Source organism: Chiloscyllium plagiosum, unplaced genomic scaffold, assembly GCF_037043375.1.
Source record: "Chiloscyllium plagiosum isolate Xiang-an unplaced genomic scaffold, Cpla_swu_hap1 HiC_scaffold_22, whole genome shotgun sequence".
In the NCBI taxonomy this organism is placed as follows: domain Eukaryota; kingdom Metazoa; phylum Chordata; class Chondrichthyes; order Orectolobiformes; family Hemiscylliidae; genus Chiloscyllium; species Chiloscyllium plagiosum.
This window is the reverse complement of record NW_028270160.1, coordinates 1,709,043-1,732,682: the sequence shown is the minus strand read 5'-3', so window position 1 is coordinate 1,732,682 and position 23,640 is coordinate 1,709,043. Positions and strand designations below refer to the sequence as shown.

General features: G+C 42.1%; 1 protein-coding gene across 2 annotated transcripts in view; it reads left to right on the top strand.

The window, feature by feature from the left end:
• shoc2 (SHOC2 leucine rich repeat scaffold protein) overlaps nt 1–9,011 on the top strand; it is a 140,401-nt gene extending 131,390 nt beyond the window's left edge. For both annotated transcript variants that reach the window (XM_043713089.2, XM_087998708.1), the window contains exon 9: nt 4,477–9,011. In XM_043713089.2, the coding sequence (XP_043569024.1) occupies nt 4,477–4,685 (209 nt within the window). In that variant the 3' untranslated portion in view covers nt 4,686–9,011. The remainder of the gene's footprint in view (nt 1–4,476) is intronic.
• The last annotated feature ends 14,629 nt before the right edge of the window (nt 9,012–23,640 follow it).

The window sequence follows — 23,640 nt, the reverse complement described above, 5'->3', positions numbered from 1 at the left end:
CATCTCTTTCCTGCCTGACAGGTACATACATATCAAGGACACGTCGTATCTGTTCCTTGAAAAAGTTCCACATTTCCACGACATCCTTCCCTGACAGCCTATGCTCCCAACTTATGCTCCTCAGATCCTGTCTTACAGCATCATATTTACCCTTCCCCCAATTGTAAAACCTACCCTGTTGCACGCACCTATCTCTCTCCATAACCAAGGTGAAAGTCACAGAATTGTGGTCACCATCACCAAACTGTTCACCCACTAACAAGCCCATCACTTGTCCAAATTCAATATGGCCTCCCCTCTGGTCAGACAGTCTACATACGGAGTTAGAAAAGCTTCCAGGACACACTGCACAAACACCGCCCCATCTAATCTACTTGATCTAAAGAGCTTCCAATCAATATTTGGGAAGTTGAAATCACCCATGACTACTACCCTGTGGCTTCTGCACCTTTCCAAAATCTGTTTCCCAATCTGTTTCTCCACATCTCTGCTGCTATTGGGGGGCCTATAGTAAACACCCAACAAGGTGACTGCTCCTTTCCTATTTCTGACTTCAGCCCATACTACCTCTAAAGGCAGATCCCCCTCGAACTGCCTTTCTGCAGCCGTTATACCATTTCTAATTAGCAACGCCACCCCCCCTCCTTTTTTACCACCCTCCCTAATCTTACTGAAACATCTGTAACCAGGAACCTCCAACAACTATTCCTGTCCCTCTTCTATCCACGTTTCCGTGATGGCCACAACATCATAGTCCCAGGTACCGATCCACGCCTTAAGTTCACCCACCTTATTTCTGATACTCCTTGCGTTGAAGTATACGCACTTGAACCCATCTCTGTGTCCGCAAGTATTCCCTATCAGTGCTTCCTTCTCCACAGCCTCCCTACATTCTTGGACATCCTGACAAACAGCCCACTTGCTGGATCCCATCCCCCTGCCAAATTAGTTTAAACCCCCCCCGTAGAGTGCTAGCAAACCTACCTCCCAGGATATTGGTGCCTTTCTGGTTCAGGTGCAACCCGTCCTGCTTGTACAGGCCCCACCTTCCCCAGAATGCAGTCCAATTGTCCAAATACCTGAAGCCCTCCCTCCTACACCATCCTTGCAGCCACGTGTTCAACTGCACTCTCTCCCTATTCCTTGCCTCACTGTCACGTGGCACTGGCAACAACCCAGAGATGACGATTCTGTCCGTCCTCGCTTTTAGCTTCCAGCCTAACTCCCTGACCTCCCCACCCCTCTGCCTACCTATGTCATTGGTGCCAACGTGCACCACGACTTCTGGCTGCACACCCTCCCCCTTAAGGATTCTGAAGACACTGTCCGAGACGTCTCGGACCCTGGCACCCGGGAGGCAACAAACCATCCGAGAGTCTCACCCATGTCCACAGAACCGCCTGTCTGTCTCTCTAACTATAGAGTCGCCTATAACTAGCGCTCTCCTCCTCTCCCCCTTTCCCTTCTGAGCCTCAGAGCTGGACCTCGTGCCAGAGACCTGGTCACTGCAGCTTACCCCTGGTAGCTCCCCCCCCCCCCCCCCCCCCCCCAACAGTATCCAAAGCGGTATACTTATTGTTGAGGGGAATGACCACAGGGGATCCCTGCATTGCCTGCTTCCTCCCCTTCCCACCTCTAACTGTTACCCAGCTACCTCTGTTCTCTGGCGTAACTATGTCCCTGTAGCTTCTATCTATCACCCTCTCACCCTCTTGAATAATCCTCAGTTCATCCAACTCCAGCTCCAATTCCCTAACGCCTTCTGTGAGGAGCAGGAGTTGACTGCATTTCCTGCAGATGAAGTTGGCAGGAGCATCGGTGGTCATCCCTACCTCAAACATTACATTACATTACATTACATTACAGTGTGGAAACAGGCCCTTCGGCCCAACGAGTCCACACTGACCCGCCGAAGCGTAACCCACCCATACCCCTACATTTACCCCTTTACCCCTTACTTAACACTACGGGCAATTTAGCATGGCCAATTCATCTGACCTGCACATCTTTGGACTGTGGGAGGAAACCGGAGCACCCGGAGGAAACCCACGCAGACACGGGGAGAACGTGCAAACTCCACACAGTCAGTCGCCTGAGGCGGAAATGAACCCGGGTCTCCAGCGCTGTGAGGCAGCAGTGCTAACCACTGTGCCACCGTGCCGCCCACAAACATCCTGCAGGAGGAACATTCCACTGCCTGCGCTGCCATTACTCTACACTTAGTCTCCAAAACAAGAACACTGAGTAGCTTACCTGTGGACTTTAAAGTTAGGTTAGAGGAGGAGGATGGGAGGGAGGCCCTACCTTGTAGGGCCTGTGGTCTAGAACACACCCACTCAAATATCAATCACTTACCTTCCCGACCAGCTCTGCGCTCCAACTTCACTTCCGCCCAGCTCACGCCGCTCTCTGCTGTGAAAAGACCGTTGGCATCGAGGTAAGTTCTTAAATATCAATCACTTACCTTCCCGACCAGCTCTGCACTCCAACTTCACTTCCGCCTAGCTCGCGCTCTGCTGTGAAAAAAAAAGTACATGAACACCAAGATCTCTCTGCTCTACTACACTACTAAGAATCTTACCATTAGCCCACTATTCTTTATTCCTTTTGCTCCTTCTAAAGTGAATCACCTCACACCTTACCGCATTAAACTCCATTTGCCATCTTTCAGCCGAGCTCTGCAGCTTGTCCATGACCCTCTGTAACCTGCAACATCCTTCAGCAGTATCCGCAACTTCAACAACCTTAGTGTCATCCGTAAACTACGAACCTATCCTTCTACGCCCTCATCCAGGTAATTTATAAAAATGACAAACAGCAGTGGCCTCAAAACAGATCCTTGCTGTACACCACTAGTAACTGAACTCCAGGATGAATATTTCCCTCAACCACCACCGTCTGTCGTCTTTCAGCTAGCTAATTTCTGATCCAAACGGTTAAATCACCCTCAATCTCTTGCCTCTGTATTTTGTGCAGTAGCCTACATTGGGAAACCTTATCAAATGCCTCACTGAAATCTATATACACCATATCAACCGCTTTACCCTCATCCACCTGTTTGGTCACCATCTCAAAGAACTCAATCAGGTTTGTGAGGCATGACTTACCCTTCAACTTACTATTCCTAATCAACTTATTCCTCTCTTGCTGATTATAAATCCTATCTCTTATAACCTTTCCCAACGCTTTACCCACAAGCCTCCAAGGTCTATAATTTCCTGGGTTGTCTCTACTCCCCTTCTTGATCAAAGGGACAACATTTGCTCTCCAGTCTTCTGACTATTCTTGTAGACAATGACGCTGTAAAAATCAAAAGCCAAAGGCAGGGCAATCTCCTCGCTGGCTTCCCAGGGAATGCTAGGATAAATCCCATCTGGCCCAGGGGCTTAAGTGTTTTCACACTTTCCAGAATTGCTAACGCCGCCTCTTTGTGAACCTCAATCCCGTCTAGTCTAGTAGCCTGTATCTTAGTATTCTCCTCGACAACATTGTCTTTTATGAATACTGATGAAAAATATTCAATGAGCACTTTCCCTATGTCCTCAGATGTATTGGAATTCTAGAAGGTATAGTAAGGTAGATACCTGATGTTCCTCATCACTTGATTTCACTTATGGACCTACTTAAATTATTGTTTGAGCATATGTGGTCTTAATGGATAAATATGAACCAAATAGTTGCTTTAAATAGTAATTTTGTAGAACTTCAGAAATATGGCTTTTTTAAAATTGGGCGGCATGGTGGCACAGTGGTTAGCACTGCTGCCTCACAGCGCCAGAGACCCGGGTTCAATTCCCGCCTCAGGCAACTGTCTTGTGTAGGGTTTGCACATTCTCCCTGTGTCTGCGTGGGTTTCCTCCCACAGTCCAAACATGTGCAGGTTAGGTGAATTGCCCATGATAAATTGCCCGTAGTATTAGGTGAAGGGGTAAATGTTGGGGAATGGGTCTGGGTAGGTTGCTCTTCGGAGGGTCGGTGAGGACTTGTTGGGCCGAAGGTCCTGTTTCCACACTGTAAGTAATATAATCTAATCTAAAATAGTGCAGCCATTTACATTTACTGACCTCTTCCATAGCCAAAGCCAGCTGAGCTTTCACACAAAATATTCTCAAACTGAGTTAAAATGGAGTATACATGTTAAACTATTAACTTGTATGGATTTGTGTGTGTGTTCTAGCTATCTACTTCCTTACTAATTTCCTGCTTTACTAAACTTACTGGCCAATACCTAACTCCAGCGTTTAACATGAGCAGGTTGGTTTGAGGTTGCTGAGTAAGGAAGTGTTGAACCTTGGAAAATCCAATAATCCACTCAGCTAGTTGTTAACAGTTAACTGTCTGTCTCCCGAAAATTTGGGAATGATTTTAGAATAAATAATGTTTCTTTCTTCTAGATCTGAAATATTCAACATTTCATAGAAGTTGCACATTTGATACAAGATGCATTAATTAAGAACTTGGACCTTTTTATTGCAGGTACACTGGAAAATCTGGAGGAGTTGTATTTAAATGATAATCCAAACCTACACAGCCTTCCCTTTGAGCTGGCACTCTGCAGCAAATTGTCCATCATGAGCATTGAGAACTGCCCACTCAGCCATCTCCCACCACAGATTGTAGCTGGGGGTCCGTCCTTCATCATCCAGTTTCTGAAGATGCAGGGCCCTTATCGGGCCATGGTCTGACTGAATGGAAATGTTGCATACACTGTACACAATATAAACTGTGTTATTGTCACTATATATACAAAAGCAATTTTACTAAGACTGCAGTAAGTGTTTCTGGTAATAGAGGAATCGTAGCCATTTAGAATTTTTTAAAAACCTTTAAAGAATTACAGTGCTGGATAGAGGTTTCCTCACAGAATTAAATGGATGTATGTTAATGTGAGAAGTTTGTTTACTTTTTGGGGGGGGTGTGGTGTGGGAGTCTTGCAAAATCATAAGCATGATTTTTTTAATAGTGTGCATTTAAGATACTGTTCTGTGTATTTAAAAACACAGTTTAGTATTTTCTTTATAATAAAACTTTGTGCTTAAAATGACAGGGATAGGACCTGGGGAATCCCAATTTGGAGAAGTAGGTGCCAGATGCAGATTTGGTTTATTTCTTGCTAGCTATTGTGCATCTTTGTTTTTCCAGATTATGTTCATCATTGCAAAAGGCTGTAAATGCTCCGTGTCTGGTATTTTCTTTCATGCCCCAGTCTAATTAAGTGATTGAAAGTCATTGTGAAGTCTGAAAGATGGAAGGGAGATTTTAGGAACGGTTGGGGAAAAAGCGTTGATGAATAATGGAAAGTCAAAATATAAGGAAAGCTAGAGTATAAATTGAGAATTTAAGAAACATAACAACAGCTAAGGATGGAAAGAAAAATCAAACCAAAGAGAGAAATACAAAAAAGAAGGCAAACTGAGTCACAGAATGGAAAAAATTAAAAGGTTACTACTCCCTATTGATGTATGTTGTATATTTGAAAGTAATTGGTTTAGTGGAAGGAAAATCTTTTCCTAAATAATTTTGCTGCATTCTTGATTGTTTCCATAATTTTTAGACACCAGGATTTAGCACTTGATTTAAACAATATAATGATATTGACAGGCAATATGCGTACAATATAGATACTGGTCATACAGTAACTGTTTCATTCGTTTACCTGTATTATGACCTCTTTATTATACACAGCAATATGATTTCTAAAGTTTGTTATCCATTATTTTATCATTTCCTTCCACTGAGGATAGAAATGCAAGCTTTGGAGAAAAACAAATGAATGGTCTTTGATTCAGCTAACATTTCTCTAAAGACTAAGAGAAAGGTTCATATTAAATATACATATAACACATTTCCCTTATAAAGTCTGAACCATTTTGGGCCCTGGATGCATACCAATGTGTTCTCACTCCCCCAAAACCACCTTTTACTCAATGCTTTTAACAAATTGCAAGCGTGTGTGGTGATTGGTGTCAAGTCTGTTAAGTAATCAAAGGTTTTGTATTTTTACCTGTCCTTCATGTTGCATCTGCACATGAAACAATGTACTGAGGGCTCTTTTTCCTCATGCTGTACATTTTTTGCTGCTGCATGTCTTTTTTCAAAACCTGTGTGTGTGTGGGCTAATTGAGTGTGAGCTATTTCCTTTCACTCAATGTGAATACTAGTACAGTAAAACTATGAAAAATATGAAGTCTTTACAGTCCTTCTATAAAGAATGAAACGCACATATGATATAAGCCAACCTTTATCCAGTATTCACTTGAGGAATGTTTCAGAGTTGGATATGGTTAATTCATTCTCTGTAGGCGATTTACCAGTCGACTTTTTAAGTTTGTTTAGATACATATCAGTGCATGTTGTTAGCAATGTTTCAATACAGGAACACTTTAAAATCATAAAATGTGCATTCCTCCATTTAAAAATATTGTTGAATTTTTTAGGACTTAAATGTCACTTGTCACCAGGAAAAGAAAATTCACTTCCATTTCAAACGTTGGCAAAACTGAGGTCACACTGAAATGAAACCAGTTGTATTTCCTGCAACAGTAGGACAATGCACATTAATTGTCAAGCTATCATTTGTCTAAAATTTGCTTTTACTCTAGACTAATCCTGATCTTTGTTAATAGATATCCACTTGAAGCCTTGCACGAAGATACTGTAAACCTGTTGCCTAGTTCAATGCACTGCAATTCATTTCTAAGGAGCAGTGTTTTCCTGCAAAATTTACTAGGCAGAAATGGATTCAGCAAACCAAGGGCTATTTTAAGGGTATCTGGTATATTTAGCAACTATTAAATGAATTAAAATCAAGGCCAAAACATCAAAAGAGGAAATTGATTGGAGAAGGAGTCATTAGCAGTTTAAACATTTGGAATATGTCTTCATTAACTCCGTTTGTACCATGAAATTCTTACATCCACTATCAGTTTAACATTAGAATATAGGGCAGCAGAAAACTTAGTGATGTATATTGAAGTAGCACCACAATGAAACCTATTTATGTTGCAGTTACCTTTAGAGCATTATTTTTCAGATTGAATGCTTAAGATGCTGTCCCTGTAGGCTTTGTCAACCAGTTGTCCCAGCTAAGCCTTCTCCCCAACATGTTGACTGCTTTGTACAATCTTAAAGAAGTTTCCATTGCGTAACGTCATTGGTTTGTATTTGGATATGAACATAATTGACCAAGGCTGCTGTGCTTGGTTCCAAGTTTTGCTTTTGAGCCTAAGTATTCTACAAATCAGAAATTTTAGCATGTGGGAAGGATGAAAGTGTACAGCTTTTTGTAGTTAAAACAAGTCAAAAAACAAAAAAAAAGCATTGACTCTACACAAAATACTTATAACTGCAGTGGACAGTTTGAAATGAAATTCAGTGTAATTGTGGTTATTCCAGTATATGAACTGTAGGGTGCTAATTGTATTGTTTTATCGAACACTAGAAGATCGAGTGCATCATGTCAATTTTTTTGTTTCCTAAAATCAGTAGCAGGTATTGTATGTATTAATGTCTTTAGGTTTGATTCTTTTAATCAATGCTGTCTTGTCTATGCTTGCTGTAAAGCATGGTCTGCTTTTACACATCACTTAACAAGTATGACAACATTCTTAGTACCTGATGAGTCTTACTTCTGAACCACAGTGAAGCCTAACAAAAACTTTGTGCTTCTGGTTTTGTTTAAAAACAAAAGCAAAATGGCCCAGGTTTCTAGCCAGACAGTAAAGTTTTAAATCTGCAGTATTCACTTTATTGTTGTGTTCATTGGGACTTGAAAGTAAGAATGAATAGTACTCTCTCTTATCTTTGACCACATTGTTAAACTTTTTATAAATGTATTTTTGGGAATTCAATGAAAATCTTTAAAAAATTGTTAAACTGTAACAATTAATATCATTTCTGACCTCTTGACTGCACGAAGGCCAAGTTAAGGAATGTTAATTTTTTTTTCATGCTTGGTGCTATTACCTGACAGGCATGAAAGAAAATAGAATGTTGAATGTTAAAATATAATGTAGTATTCACTCATTAGCTCGGTTGCTTTATCAGATTAATTACAGAATTTATAAATTCTGATTTTGGATGTGACTAGCGGAAAATGTTCAGTTTAAGGTGGTGTCCAATAAAATGAAAAGGGTTAGATCTTTGCAGCTTTAACTATTGCTAATCACTTTGGGTGACCGTCGGACTTGCTGTCTATTCCAGTTTTAAATTAGTAGCTTAATGAAGCTGCATTAGTATACCTAGCAAACAGCTTTTTGAAAACCGAGTCGAACAAGTAAGGCAGCCTAGTCAAATAATATAAGCCGTGTCTTGAATTTAAGTGCAATTTCAGTAAAGAATTTTGGACGATCATATCCCTAAAGACAGCAAATAATTTTCAGTTTTTCTGCACCAGCCCTTGTAGATTTTGGAGAAGCTAATTTGGCTAACTAAACCGGTTATGTCTATAAATAATGGCTCGGTTACTTTGCCTGACTTTTTTTGACAGGCCCTTTACCAGATAGCACAAATTATTTTTGTTTGGTGATATAGTCAGACTGTTAGATTCTCACACCAAAATTAAGAATGTACAAACTGGTAAACAAGCATTTTTAAAACAGTTGTTAATTATGTTATGTCTATATAAAAAAAAAGCCTTTTGTTTTTATAAGGATCATTCAGTGTATCAGTACATTCATTATAAATAGCAAATTTGTAAATGAGCTTTTGAGTCTATTGCAATGGATGCATGTTTTTTTTAAGAGGCTTAAGTGTACAATTGTCTTTAATCCTTGGGTGTGGGGAAAGGAGTGATTTTTGGCTGCTGTTTTGGAAGGAACATTCACTTCCACTATAACATTTAAAGTAAGACCATTGATATTTCTGTTCAGGTTAGGATATTAAGACAAATATCACAGGTGATAATTGTATATCTGATTTGCTATTTCATTTTGCACACAAGCAATTGACATTTAAATGTGTTGCCAATGTTCCTGGTGTAAACAATATTAAAATATTTACTGAAACTTTAATTTTTCTACAATGTGTTAAATGATCCAAGAAATTGCACAAACCTTGTCCATGTCTGACTTTATAAATGTTTATCTGTCAGGTGCAAAAGTTAAATACAAAGAATGTTTTGTTTTGACAGCCAGCTTTTTTTTTAACAGATCACTTCATTTTTTTTCTAAACCCTTCCAATCCCAATTTTTAAAACAAAATCTAAGTTACTTAAAACCTTGTATGTTTCCAAATAATGGTTTGATTTTAATAATCAGGGCTGTTTTATTAAAACTTGAGAGCAAGTGAGACACTTAAAAGAAGGTACAGTCAAGCTAAGTGACAGGACAATGTGCACAGATTATGGCTGCCACTATTATCACCGACAGATGTTAGCTTATCCCTGGCCATTTGTAAAGACATGAAAACCTATGTTTGTTTTACCTCCAGCTACCTACCTGTTTCTAATGATGGCATAATAAAAATTATTGGAATTTATGCACAGGTAAGCATTGCCTCAAGGTGCAATGTCTTTGCCATTGATCAATGATCACGATCTTCAGGAGTTATCAGCGTGATAAATGCATTGTTGTCCTTGCTTTATATTTAATAGAAGACAAACATTTGCTACAGCGTATAAAGATAGACATTGCAGCAGTACTAAAATCTGTTTGCAGTCTCTTCAATACCAACGTGAATTTTGTTTTCCACTGAGCACCTTATCCGAAAATGTATATTGTATCAATGATGTTGGTACAGCCTGAAGTGTTTATAATGATCTCACTTCTGTTGGCTTGATTGTGTCAAATGACGAAGTTCATGGATTATGTCACAGCAACAGCAATCCATGTTAGAAATTTGCAAAAAGCTGTTTTCAATTATCTATCCCAAAACCTGCTTTATAGCTAATGGATCCTAATGGTTTACCAATGCATCCTGTAAAAATAGCTAAGATTATTTTCACTTGTTGCCCTTCCAACAAAAGACAAAACAATCCCTTCAACAGGCAACTTTTATCAAACAGTTCTCTGCATTGCTCTCCTTTTTGGCTTCACCAGTGCAGTAGCCTATACTCTTTCTTCACCCGGTTACTTTGGCCCACTTCGACAGAACGCAGCTCTCCAGTTTTAAATGGATGCACAGTGTTGCAGATCCTGAAAATCTGAAATAAGAACATACATTGCTGGAGAAACTTACCAGCTATGGAGAGAGAAATATGTTGATGGTTTGAGTCCAAAGATTCTTTGAAACTGAAGAGGGCTGGAAAACCAAGTCTTTGATGCTGTAGACAAGGTTGGGGTTGAGGGTGAGTGGAAGAGATGTTGAGAGTGCCTGGAGCAAAAGACAAAAGGGATTGACAATGCTAAAATGTAAAATAGGTGAGAGTAGCAGTTTTGATTTGGAGGGAAAAGCCATCTGTGCTGAGAACAAAGCCAACAAAATATGCTGGATTATGGTGGTGGGAAATCAAAGCAGAGGACAATATTCATGCTTTAATGTTGTTGAACACAATGTTGAGTCCTCAAGATTCTTATGTTGTAAATGGAAAGTGGGCCAGGGTATCAGTGGGGAAATGATCCTTCCGGAATGCTGACAGCGGAGAGGAGAAGAAAATGTGTTTGGTAAAATCCTGCTGGAAGTAGCAGAAATGTCTGTGGAGACGAGTGATGTGAAAAGTGTGGACAATGGGAACCGTGTTCTTGTTATCGGAAGAGGGTGAGGGCAGAAGTGAGAGAGATGGGTCAGACATAGCTGAGGTGGAATCTTGGGTTGAGGATAAAGAGAATATTTTAGAGGCACCCCATGGAAGGTGGTGTATTTGGAACAGATGTGATAAAGATGAAGAAACAACGGAGTTCTTGCAGGAAGGGTGTTACGGTATGGAGCCCAGTTTCAAAGTTTTATTTGCATCAAGCAATGCTCTCAGAAAACCCTTATCAGTTTTCCTAATCTATTGTTTGACAGCTGCATCTAAAACAGGTGTTCACTTAAAATCTGTTGCACATCTAAACAGATCAATACACTTGTCAATCATTCAAATTATTGTAATGTGTAAAAGGACCACAATTTTTAAAAGAGCACTCTGGAATATTCCTTTAACTGTTGGAACAATTAGATCACAATTGCCTAATCTTTAAAGTATGCTGTTTTCCCAGCATGCTTTATGTTAACTGTTATTGGCGAAAATCTAAATCACATATGATCTAATCTGGCTGGTGGGGCGGCCAAATACTTCCCAATTCCCATCAACGTAAATTGCTGTTGGATCTACTGAAACCAAACGCCTAAATAATTGGTTTAGGAACATTGGGTTATGAAGAGATGAATATTGCAGTTATTAAGGCAATGACTTACACACTGGAATGATTACAGTATTCTTTGAGGTGTTACAGAGGAGTGTCTCAGTTCTGGTTCCAGACCTAGTATTAGCTGTTTAGATAGCTCAGGTTGTAGTTTAAAATCAAAAACCAAACCGTCATAATAACCTAAAAACAAGAAGTGCTGGAGAAACTCAGCAGATTTGGCAGTATCAAATAAACCCATGAGATTAGAAGTTTTTAAAATGCAAACCGTGTACTAACAGATGGGAGAAAGTTGTCTTGTTGTTTAAGTATGATAATTATATGTAAATAAAAAAGCTGTTTAGTTCATTCCCAGTGACCTAAATTGCAAAACTGGCTTGTGTCTGAGGCAATTTCCATCCTTTTTAACGAAATACATGCCATTATGGACTTAAAAGGATGCCACAATATCATCTCACTCCTACTTACAAAGTGGTTTTGTGCATGTTACAATGCAGGTAGTACAGATCACCTGCGACTCAGGTAGTGTATAAATGTACTTTTATGCTATTTGCTTTTCTAATTTACATTTTAGATTACCAATCCTCAAATTGTCCAGTTATCTGGGAATTAAGGATTATACTCTTGCTGCTATGTGCAAATTAGAATAAAATATAAGGGTATTAAAACAAATTTGAATAAATATTGGAAGATGTTGAAGAGCATGAGTTCTGGCTTCCAAATGTTCTGCTCAGTCATTAAGATGGCAACATATTTGTGAAGTCGGCATAGTCTTAGTGCCCATTGGGCTGCACTCCATTAGAAAGAGATGACTGGTGGTGGTTTAGTCTAAGGGTCATCACCCTTCAGGTGAGGAGAGAGTTTGAGAAGGAGAATCTTTCATGGCGACCAGTAAGTATAATAAAATATCCAAGTTACTTCGTAGGAGTGTTTTAACCAAAATGATACTCTGCTAAATATGTTGGGTCAGATATTCAAAAACACAGTCAGAAATGTGGTCAGGACTTGCCATAAAGGAGATGGTGGTGGACAAAGGGAATTCCAGAACCGAGAGCTTAGGCAACTGAAGATGTTGCCTCCAATAGTTAGCAATTGTACACGCTGGGAAAGGAAGAGAAACTCTTGGCACAGTGGAAGATGTTTGTAATAAAAGCAAAAATACTGCACATGTTGGAAGTTTGAAACCAGCTCGACTGGAGCAATTCAACAGGTCAGGCAGCATCAGTGCAGAGTGAAACAGTCAATGTTTCAAACTCCTTTTCAGCAATGATGTTTGTGGTTGTTGGGTAGTCATTTTAGCTCCAGGATATTACTGCAGCAATTCCTCAGTGTAGCTCCTTCATCAATGACTCTCCCTCCAATCATATGGTCAGAAATGGGAATATCCTTTGATGATTACACAATGTTCAGCCCTATTCACACCTCTGGATACTGAAGCAGACCATACCTGAGTGCATAAAAACTAAAATTAAGGCTTGGGTTTTTTTGAGTGGCAAATAACTGTTGCACCATACAAGTGCCAGCAAGAGCATCCACAACAAGAGTGAATTTAACCATTGCTGTTTGACATTCAACACTACCATTGCTGAATCCTGTTATCAACATTCTGGGAGTTACCATTCACCAGAAACTGAATTAGACACGTCATAAAATTACACAAACCAATCAGGTACTATAAGCTTATTGGTTGGTCAGTGAGTAGAGCGAACATGTTTGTACAGGTTAGGATATTAGATCTCAGATTTACAGAAAATAAGATCACACAAGAGTGCATTGGTATCGTCCAGTTTCAAGGTGATGAATGAGGGACTCAGCACCAGATGAACTGAGACTGGTGAAGTCTCGCAATGTTACACAATTGGGATTGGGTAATCTTGGTGATGAGGAAGTGTAGATAAGAGCTCATCTTGGCATCAAATGTGACATTTGTAAACTGATCGAATATTAGCGCAGCTGAAAGAGTTACTGGAAAACAGTATTTGGACTGAATGCCTAAAACAATGGGTCCATTTTCCCAATGTTTAATTGGAGGAAATGTATACATAACCTGTGCTGGATATTGGATAAGTGGTCCAGTAATTAAGCAACAGTGGAAGAGCTGAAAGATTGGATGAAATTGGGTATTCTCAATGTATATATTTAAACATAAGCACTTTTTAATTGAAGCTATTGTCAAGATGCATGTAGACTTAAAATGGTGGGGAGGGGAGGTGGTCAAGAATTGAATCTTGGTTGGAGGAGGTAAGGGGCAGGTGCAGGCACCAGAGATAGTGTGTGAGGGCAGGAAGAGGAATTTGCAATAGTTCTGCATATGATGAGGTAGGTCAGGAAGGGACCAGTGGGACTTGTCCCACAAGGATGGATAAGCAGGAGGCTGGAAGCACACAGTAAACCTGGCAGCATTAGAAGGTGGAGATGTCAATGTTTCAGGTGTAACCCTTCAGAACTGGGGGTGGGTGTGGGGGGAGGGTGTTGTGGGTGGTGATGTGGGGATAGGTGAAGACAAGTAGAGGGTATGACCTGGTTGGTTGATGGGAGGAATGAATATGGTTGGTAGCTGGAAGGAAGGGTCGATCAGAGGAGTGGAAGGGATGCGGAGGGGCTGGGAAGGGAGGTTATTTGAAATTGGAGAACTGTGTTGAGTCCTCTGGGCTGTTGGCTGCCCAGGTGAAGGATTTGTGGTGTGATACGTTGTGGCAATGGAGGAGGCCAAAGATGGTCATATCAGAAAGGGAGTGAATAGAAGGATTAAAACAGGCAGTGACTAGGAGGTCTGGTCAGTTCCAGTGGGCTCAACTGAGATGCTCAGTGAACTGTTCCGTAAGTTTATGTTTGGTCTCCCCGATGTAGAGAAGACCACATCAGGAGCACCTGATGCAGTAAGCTAGATTGGAAGAGAGGCAGGTGAGCCTCTCTCTCACCTAGAAGGACAGTTTGGGGCCCTAGAGGTGAGGGGGATGGTGCTGGCAGGTTTTGCATCTTTTGCAGTTGCAGGGTAAGGTACATGGGGTTTAAGCGGGGGGCAGTTGGGGAGGGGAGTGGTATGATCCAAGGATTAGTGAAGAAAATGGCCCTTGTGGAAGGCAGAGAGGGGTGGGAAGGAAAAGATGTTCTTGGTGATTGGATATTCACATACAGGGTGGTACGGGTATGGAATGAGTTGCCAGAGGAAGTGGTGGAGGCTGGTACAATTGCAACATTTAAGAGGCATTTGGATGGGTATATGAATAGGAAGGGTTTGGAGGGGTATGGGCCCGGGTGCTGGCAGGTGGGACTAGATTGGGTTGGGATACCTGGTCGGCATGGACGGGTTGGACCGAAGGGTCTGATTTCAAGCTGCACATCTCTATGACTCTATATAATTAGAATTGGTGGAAATGTTGAAGGATGATACATTGGATGCAGAGACTAGTGTGGTGGTAGGTGAGAACAAGGGGGATCTTGTCTTTATTGGGAGGGAGGAGGTGTAGTCCAGGTAGTTGTGGGAGTCTGTGGGTTTATAGTGAGCGTCTATCTGGAGACTGTCACTGGAGGTGGAAAAGGAGAGGTCAAGAAATGGGAGGGATGTGTCGAGATAGACCAAGTGAATTTGAGGGCGCGTTGGAAGTTATAGGCAAAGTCTTTGAACTCCAGTTCAGCCTGGGTGCAGGACGTTGTGTCGATACAATCACTGATGTAATGGCGGGAGAGTTGGGACACAGTGCCTGTGTAGGTACTGAAAAGGAACTGTTTGACAAAGCCAACCAAGGCAGGTATAGCTGGGGCCCGTCCAGGTGCCCATGGCCACCCCCTGAATTGGAAGAAATGGAAGGAGTTAAAGGAAAAGTCATTACGGGTGAGGACTAGTTCAGCGAGGCAGAGGAGGGTATTGGTGGAGGGTGACTGGATAGGTCTGTTGGAGGGGAAGAAGCTGAGGCCCTGGAGACCATCCTTGTGGGTTATGGATGTGTATAAGAACTGCACGTCCATAGTGAAGATAAAGCACTGGGGGTGCAGGGAACTGGAAGTTATTGAAGGGATGGAGGGGGTGGCTGGTGTTGTGGATGTAGGTGGGAAATGCCTGAACCAAGGGGGAGAAGATGAAGCCAAGGTCGGACGAGATGAGTTTAGTGGGGTAAAAGGAGCATGTGGAGATGCTGGGTCAGCCGGGGTAGTTGGGCTTGTAAATCTTGGGGAGCAGGTAGAACTGGGCAGTGCAGGGCTGGGGTGGGGGGGGGGGGGCTATGAGGTTGAAGGCGTTGGAGAGGAGTTCACCAGAGGCAATGAGTGCATGGACAGTGTGAGGGGATGATGGGTCGCAGTGGGGTTGTGGGCAAGGGGAGGTAGGATGCAGTGTTGGAGAGTTGGCATTTGACCTTTGCGGTAGAGGTCCATTCTCCAGACTACCACTGCCCGGCCTTTGTTCGTGGGTTTGATAGTGAACTGACAGTTAGTGCAGAGTGTGTGGGTGAGGGTGGGCGGGGGAGTGGAGAAATCAAGGAGGTTAGTCAGCAGTCAGCGATGAAGAGGTCTAGGACAGATGCAAGGCTGATGGGGGGTGACCAGGTGGATGGGGAAAGTCGGAGGTGGGAGAAGGGGTCCTTGGAGGGAGGTTGGGAGTTTTTATCGGAGGAGGAGGCCTGGAGGCGGTGGAAGAAGAGCTCTATGTCATGGTGGTTGTGGAATTCATTGCGATGAAGGCGGAGGGGCACAAACATGAGCTCTTTTACTGAGGACGGACTGTTTGGCCTCTGAGTTTGACATGGGTGGGGGTGGGGGGAGGTGGAGGAATGGTGAAAATGTGGCAAGGATGGATGGTAGTCATAAGGTGTTGGAGGAGGATATTGAGTTAACTGTGTCAAAGACTGCAGACAGCTTAAGTAGGATGAGGAGGTAGTTTACCATTGTCACAGCCACATCATGTGATTTGTGATGAAGTATCATTTTGGTACTGGTGCAGGAGCTTAAACCTGATTAAAAGATGTAAGCATGAAGTTCTGGGCTAAACCTGATGTAGATTTGAGAGGTTACAATGTGGGGCTTCTTGAGAATGCTGGAGATGGCATTGTAGTTGCAAGGACAGCAGGCTAGAGGTTTGAGAGAGGTGATGACACATTAAAAGAGAAGAGATATATCATCTAAAGGAAGAGCTCAGTAAATAATATGGGAACAACAGGAGGAATTTGTTGTCAGGGAATAGGGTTGCTGGTCAGGACTCAAGGACAAGATGAGCTCAGAGAGGGCATGAAGGGAGATTGGGAAGAAACTAGTATTGGTAGGTTGGAAACCTGAAATACTGCATTTCTAACACCTTGTTTTGAGGATTGGTAAATCAAATAATTGCTAGTATTTGTTTGATGGCTGGTTGGTAAAATTATGTGGAACTGATGGGATGTAACACCACATTACAGCGCAGTACAGGCACTTGATGTTGGTTCCTCAGGTCGGCACAATGTGAAGCCCATCTAACCTGCACTATTCCAGTTTCATCCATTGGTTTATCCAATGACCATTTAAATGCCCTTAGAGTTGGTGAGGCTACTACTGTTACAGGCAGGGGATTCCACACCCTTACTATTCTGTGAGTAAAACCACTGCCTCTAACATCTGTCCTATATCTATCACCCCTGAATTTAAAGCTATGTCCCCTCATGCTAGCCGTTGCCATCTGAGGAAGAAGGCTCTCACTGTCCACCCTATCTAACCCTCTGGATATCGTATGTCTCAAGTCACCTCTCAACCTTCTCTCTAATGAAATAAGCCTCATGTCCCTCAGCCTTTCCTCATAAAACTTTCCCTTCATACCAGACAACATCCTAGTAAATCTACTGTGCACCCTTTCCAAAGCTTCCACATCCTTCCTATAATGTGGTGACCAGAACTGTATGCAATACTCCAAGTGCAGCCGCACCAGAGTTTTGTACAGCTACAGCATGACCTCATGGTTTCAAAACTCAATCCCTCTACCAATAAAAGCTAACACACCATATGCTGCCTTAACAACTCTATCAATCTGGGTGGCAACTTTCAGGGTTCTGTGTACATGGACACTGAAATCTCTCTGCTCATCTACATTACCAAGAATCTTACCATTAGCTCAGTACTTTGCATTCCTGTTACTCCTTCCAAAGTGAATCATCTCACTTTTCCGCATTAAACTCCACTTGCCACCTCTCAACCAACTCTGCAGCTTATCTATGTCCCTCTGTAACCTGCAACATCCTTCAGCACTATTCATAACTCCACCGACCTTAGTGTCATCCGCAAATTTGCTAATCCATCTTTCTATACCCTCATCCAGGTCATTTATAAAAATGACAAACAGCAGTGGCCCCAAAACAGATCCTTGCGGTAACACCACTGGTAACTGAACTCCAGGATGAACATTTCCCATCAACCACCACCCTCTGCCTTCTTTCAGCTAAGCCAATTTCTGATCCAAACCACTAAATCACCCTCAATCCCACACCTCTGTATTTTGTGCAGTAGCCCACCGTGGGGAACCTTATCAAACACCTTACTGAAATCCATGTCCACCACATCAACTGTTTCACCCTCATCCACTTTTTTTGCTCACCATCTCAAAGAACTCAGTAAGGATTGTGAGGCACAGCCTACCCTTCTCAAAACCCAATCAAATTATTCCTTTCTAAATGATTATAAACCCTATCTCTTATAAGCTTTTCCAACGCTTTACTCACAACCGAAGTAAGGCTCACTGGTCTATACTTACCAGAGTGGTTTGAACTCCCCTTCTTGAACAAAGGAGCAACATTTGCTATCCCCCAGTCTTCTGGCACTATTCCTGTAGACAATGACGACATAAAGATCAAAGCCAAAGGCTCGGCAATCTCCCTGGCTTCCCAGGGAATCCTAGGATAAATCCCATCCAGCCCAGGGGACTTATCTATTTTCACACTTTTCAGAATTGCTAACACTATAGCAGTTTCAGGGCCATCCCTAGGTTTTGAAAGGAAAATGGTTTTTTTGGAGAGCTAGTCAGCTTGGTATCTGTACAGGCAGGATTTCCCAGCAGGCCTGACACTTGTTTCTGGGGACAGAGCTCCTCAGAGTTATGAGATAATTCAATCAACAAACCGACACTTGATAGATATTGTAAAAAGGGACATAGAAATGCTAATGGATGGAAACTGTGAACAATGGAGCCTATCTAGTTGTTGGGATAATGATTTTATCTAATTGGAAAACAGTTTGGTAGGCTCCATGAAATCATCAATGTTTAAATTTGGGACAATGTTGACCCTTTAGTCTCCACGGCTGATACGATTAAACTGGCCAGCAATCACTGGCAATTCTTTGTAAAATGCAATTACCTGAGGGGTGTAGCTGGCCAGCCCCTTTTGAAATCGCAAGGCTAAAGGCAGCAGCAACCAGTTATCAGTATCTTTTTGCTTCTTGCACTCTTCTTGCTCTGAGCTCTCTGTCCCTCTGGACAATGACCCTTTGGGGCTGAAAACAGCGACCTCGTCTGCAACCTCAGACTTTGGAAGTCTGCAGCAACACCTGAAGCAGAGAAGGTGCTCCATTGGACAAGCAACAAGTCCCTTGGAGACCGTAAGAACCGTTTGCTGGTCTGGGACGCTCATACTCTGGGGTAATCTGTTAGGTATGGTGGTGGTGGGGGGTGGCAGGGCTTTGTGTAACTTTTGAAGTATAAGTACCCTGTAAATTGTTTTGGATTAACGATTTAGGTTGTGTCTGAACAAGTTTTCTTAAGCTCAACTTACCTTGATTACACTATGCTATAAAAGATATTGTATGCATTGAGCAAGGTGAATTTTTCTGTCATAAAGTTCACTGGTAATTGTGAACTCATTTGAGTAGGTCTCTGTTCCTTCTGGGTACACCAATTCTGGCTGAGTTCACAGCAGATCCCAGACTGTAATTGCAGTGTCAGGACCGGAGGGTGACTGGGGTGGTTTGAGCCACCTACACAAGGGGGATTGCTGGCCAGGGTAAGTAGTTTGATCTCTCTTTCTCTCTCTCTCTGGTAATGCCTGAGTGTGTAGCTACCGGGTGGCCGTTGTCCCACCAACAAGAGAGGGAATTGCCCAGGCATTGGTGGTGGCACGATTGCTGTGCGGAGATAAGGTCCGACTCACTGGTCAGGCTATAAACAACGAGTTCCACACACTCCAGTGGAGTAACCCTAGTGCGGCATTCCAGGTCTCTGACGTTTCAGAGCTTGCTGGAGAGAGACCACCACAGTAATCGGCGGACAGCCAGAGTGCAGAGTAAAAAAAAAAGGCTCTCTTGCAGCACCACCTCCTTGTGAACCTTAATCCCGTCTAGTCTAGTGGTCTGTGTCTCAGTATTCTTGACAATGTTGTCTTTCTCCAGTGTGAATACCAACAAAAAATATTCATTTATCGCTTCCCCTATCTCTTCAGACTCCACGCACAACTTCCCACTACTATCTTTGGCCCTGATATTACTCTAGTCATTCTTTTATTCCGGATATACCTATAGAAAGCTTTAGGGTTTTCCTTGGTCCTACCTGTCTTCTCACATTCCCTCCTTGCTCCTCTTAGCTTGCTCTTTAGGTCTTTCCTGGTTAACTTGTAACTCTCAAGCACCTTAAGTAAACCTTCATGTCTCATCCTAACATAACCTCCTCCTTGACAACGTCTTTAGTAAACTACGGCTCCCTTGCTTGACCACTTCCTCCCTGCCTTGCCAGCATATACTTAACAAGGACCCACAGTAGCTGTTCCTTGAATAAGCTCCACATTTCAATTGTGCCCTCTCATGAGACTGGATTTAAATTGAATTATCTCCATCTGCACGGTTTGGTAATGCATCATGCAGTGTTTATACCTAATCAATTATAAGTTGAGATGTGGGCAATTTGTTTCTGGGTGATTTTAGGTTTAAAATCAATGACTGGACCTCATTCCCTTGTTTGTGTTACTCATTGGCAGGACAATACGTAAGAGGAGAGGGCATAGTTCCCTCTTGTCCTACTTAACAATCATTGGAGTAGTGGTTTTCAAAATCATCAGTTAAGCTTTTTGGGATAGTAATATCATGGCAGACTGGGTGAAGGGGCTTTGTTAGCTCAGTTTGCTGAGGTAAGGTGCAGATTGATGCTAGAACCCTGTACTGACTATAGTAGTTCATGGCAGCCAGTATTCTTGCCTTGCCCATGTTTAATGCTCCTTTCCTCCATGGGATGGCTCTCATGAGTTGCACTAGTTACTATGGTCCTCACTGTTTTATCATACAGCACCGTTCCATTTGAAATGAAACCACTTCTGTGAGTCTGACCATGCAGAATGGAATATCCCGTAACCAAAGGAGACCATAATCTGATTCCTGTGTGTCAAATATCGTTTGTTTAAAGTGGTTTGGGAGAAAGGAGCAAGTCCACACTTTGGTTAATTGTGGAGCAAAAATGTAATGGCTGACCAAGAATTTAGAGTAAACCGGTTTAAAGAAATGTAATAAACAGGAATAAAATATTTCTGGGTGAAAATAGCTTATAATAAAAAGTAACACTGAAAAGGAAGTTTTCACATTTCCATGTACTAACCCAAATTATTGAAAAGGAAATGAGCAAGAGATTGATGGAACTGATGTGATGCAGAATAATTTACAAGAACAAATCTCTCTGCTATAGCGGAACTTTAGGAAGGATGGACACAACACCAATGAGTAAGGTGACAAAACCCTTTTAAGGACGATTCTTAACGAAAGGGACAACAAAGTAACTGACAATAGGATCTTCAGCTCAAAGTGAACATTTAAACCTCACTCAGAAACCTGAGAATTATCTGCATTACTCTTACTTTAATTATGTGATAACCAAAAGAACTTTGGTCATTCCACCATATGGTTCCATCAAAACCAACAATTGTAAAAGTCCTGGAGTCCTATGTTTTAAGAACCAATTTATGCCCTGATCGCAGAAAACCCGGGGTTTTGACTCTGGGAGATGTCATTAGTTTTCAAGCCAACACTGAAAGTACAAGATGTTTCATAGCAGCAACTTCAATCCGTGGATTAACAAATGAGTTACAGTTTTATACCAAATGTTTCAATAGAGTTTAAAGTACTTCAAAGAGCATAAAAAGGAAAATTGAGGCAAGCAGAAGGGACAAGCTCATAGCAGCTGGTTTAAAAAAATACTTATGATTATTTGCTGAAATATGCAAAAAAATCTAGCAATGCCTGGAATTTTAGCCCAAGTTTGTTGACAGTAACTTTGAAGGTATATTTGAAATGAGCAATAAAAGTGTTCTACATAGAGGCACTAAAGGGAAATTATTTCCACAAAATGAACCGCAGCAATTTAATTACCTCATGATCAGAGGACAGCAGGAACTCCTGATATAAGTGGGATACCTTCTCCACAAAATGTGTTAAGTAGAAGATGATAACTTAACAGAAATTGACTATTTCTTTCCTCAAAATGCAATAACTGGACAATATCTATATGACTGTGTAAATTTCAGCCATGGAGGGTTTGATTGACAGTGAAATTATACAGGTTAGGCTACTTGTGGAACACTGTTCACTCCTGCTATAGGAAATGTGTTGTGAAACTTGAAAGGGTTCAGAAAAGATTTTACAAGGATGTTTTGGGGTTTGGAGGGTTTGAGCTACAGGGAGAGGCTGAATAGGCTTGTGCTATTTTCCCTGGAGCATTGGAGGCTGACCACCTTATAGAAATTATAAAATCATGAGGGGCATGGGGTAGGGTAAATAGACAAGTTCTTTTTTCCAGGGTAATGGAGTCTAAGACTGGAGGTCCTAGGTTTAAAGTTTGGGAAGAAAGATTTCAAAAGGGACCTGAGGGGTAACCTTTTAAGATGGTATGTGTATGATATGAACTGTCAGAGGAAGTGGTGGAGGTTGATTTAATTACAGCATTTAAAAGGCACCTTAATGGAAAAGGAAGGGTTTAGAGTGATCTGGGCCAAATGCTGGCAACTGGGACTAGATTAATTTACGATATCTGGTCAGCATAGATGAGTTGGACTGAAGGGTCTGTTTCCATGCTGTACAGCTCTATGACCCTATAAGTGGCTCATGCAGTCAGTGGAGAGCCCTGGGAATGTTATTTAATTTCTGAACCACCATTGTATCCATTGGATTCATGTTTTATTTGTTTTACTGGCTTCTTATCAAGTAGAAAGTGAGGACTGCAGATGCTGGAGAGTCAGAGTCGAAAAGGGTGGCACTGGAAAAACACTGCAGGTCAGGCAACATCTGAGGAGCAGAAGGGTTGAAGTTTCAGGCAAGGGTGGCACGGTGGCACAGTGGTTAGCCCTGCTGCCTCACAGCGCCAGGGACCCAGGTTCAATTCCTGCCTTGGGCAACTGTCTGTGTGGAGCTTGCACATTCTCTCGTGTCTGCGTGGGTTTCCTCCGGGTGCTCCAGTTTCCTCCCACAGTCCAGGTCAGGTGAATTGACCATGCTAAATTGTCTTATTTTGTTACAAGGCAATTCCTGAAGAAGGGCTCATGCCCGAAACGTCGATTCTCCTGCTCCTTGGATGCTGCCTGACCTGCTGCGCTTTTCCAGCAACACATTTTCAGCTCTGATCTCCAGCATCTGCAGTCCTCACTTTCTCCTACAAGGCAATTTCTAGCCAACCTCTGTTTTTTTTTAAACCAGGGAAGTTGCTGGAGAGGGTACTGAGGGATAGGATCTATTTATATTTAGAAATGAATGAGCTTCTCAGTGATAGGCAACATGGTTTTGTGCAGGAGAGATCGTGTCTTACCAACTTAAGAGGTCTTCGAGGAAGTGACCAAGTTGATAGGTGAAGGAAGGGCTGTTGATGTCGTATACATGGACTTTAGTAAGGCGTTTGATAAGGTTCCCCATTGTAAACTAATGGAGAAAGTGAAGTCACATGGTGTGCAGGGTGTTCTAGCTCGGTGGATAAAGAACTGGTTGAGCAACAGGAGACAGAGAGTAGTAGTTGAAGAGTTTCTCGAAATGGAGAAAGGTGACCATGGGTTTTCCACATGGGTCAGTTCTGGGGCCACTGTTATTTGTGATATACATAAATAATCTGGAAGAGGGCACTGTTGGTATGATCAAGTTTGCAGATGACACGAAGATTGGTGGAGTAGCAGAAAGCATAAGGGACTGTCAAAGAATACAGGAGGATATAGATAGACTGGAGAGTTGGGTGGAAAAGTGGCCGAAGGCTTTCAATTCAGACAAATGTGAGATAATGAATTTAGGCAAGTCTAATTCTATAGCGAATTATACAATGAACGAAAGAGCCTTGGGAAAAGTTGATGGGCAGAGAGATCTGGGAGTGCATGTCCATTGTACCCTGAAGGTTGCTGCACAGGTGGACATAGTGGTCAAGAAGGCATATGGTACGCTTGCCTTCATTGGA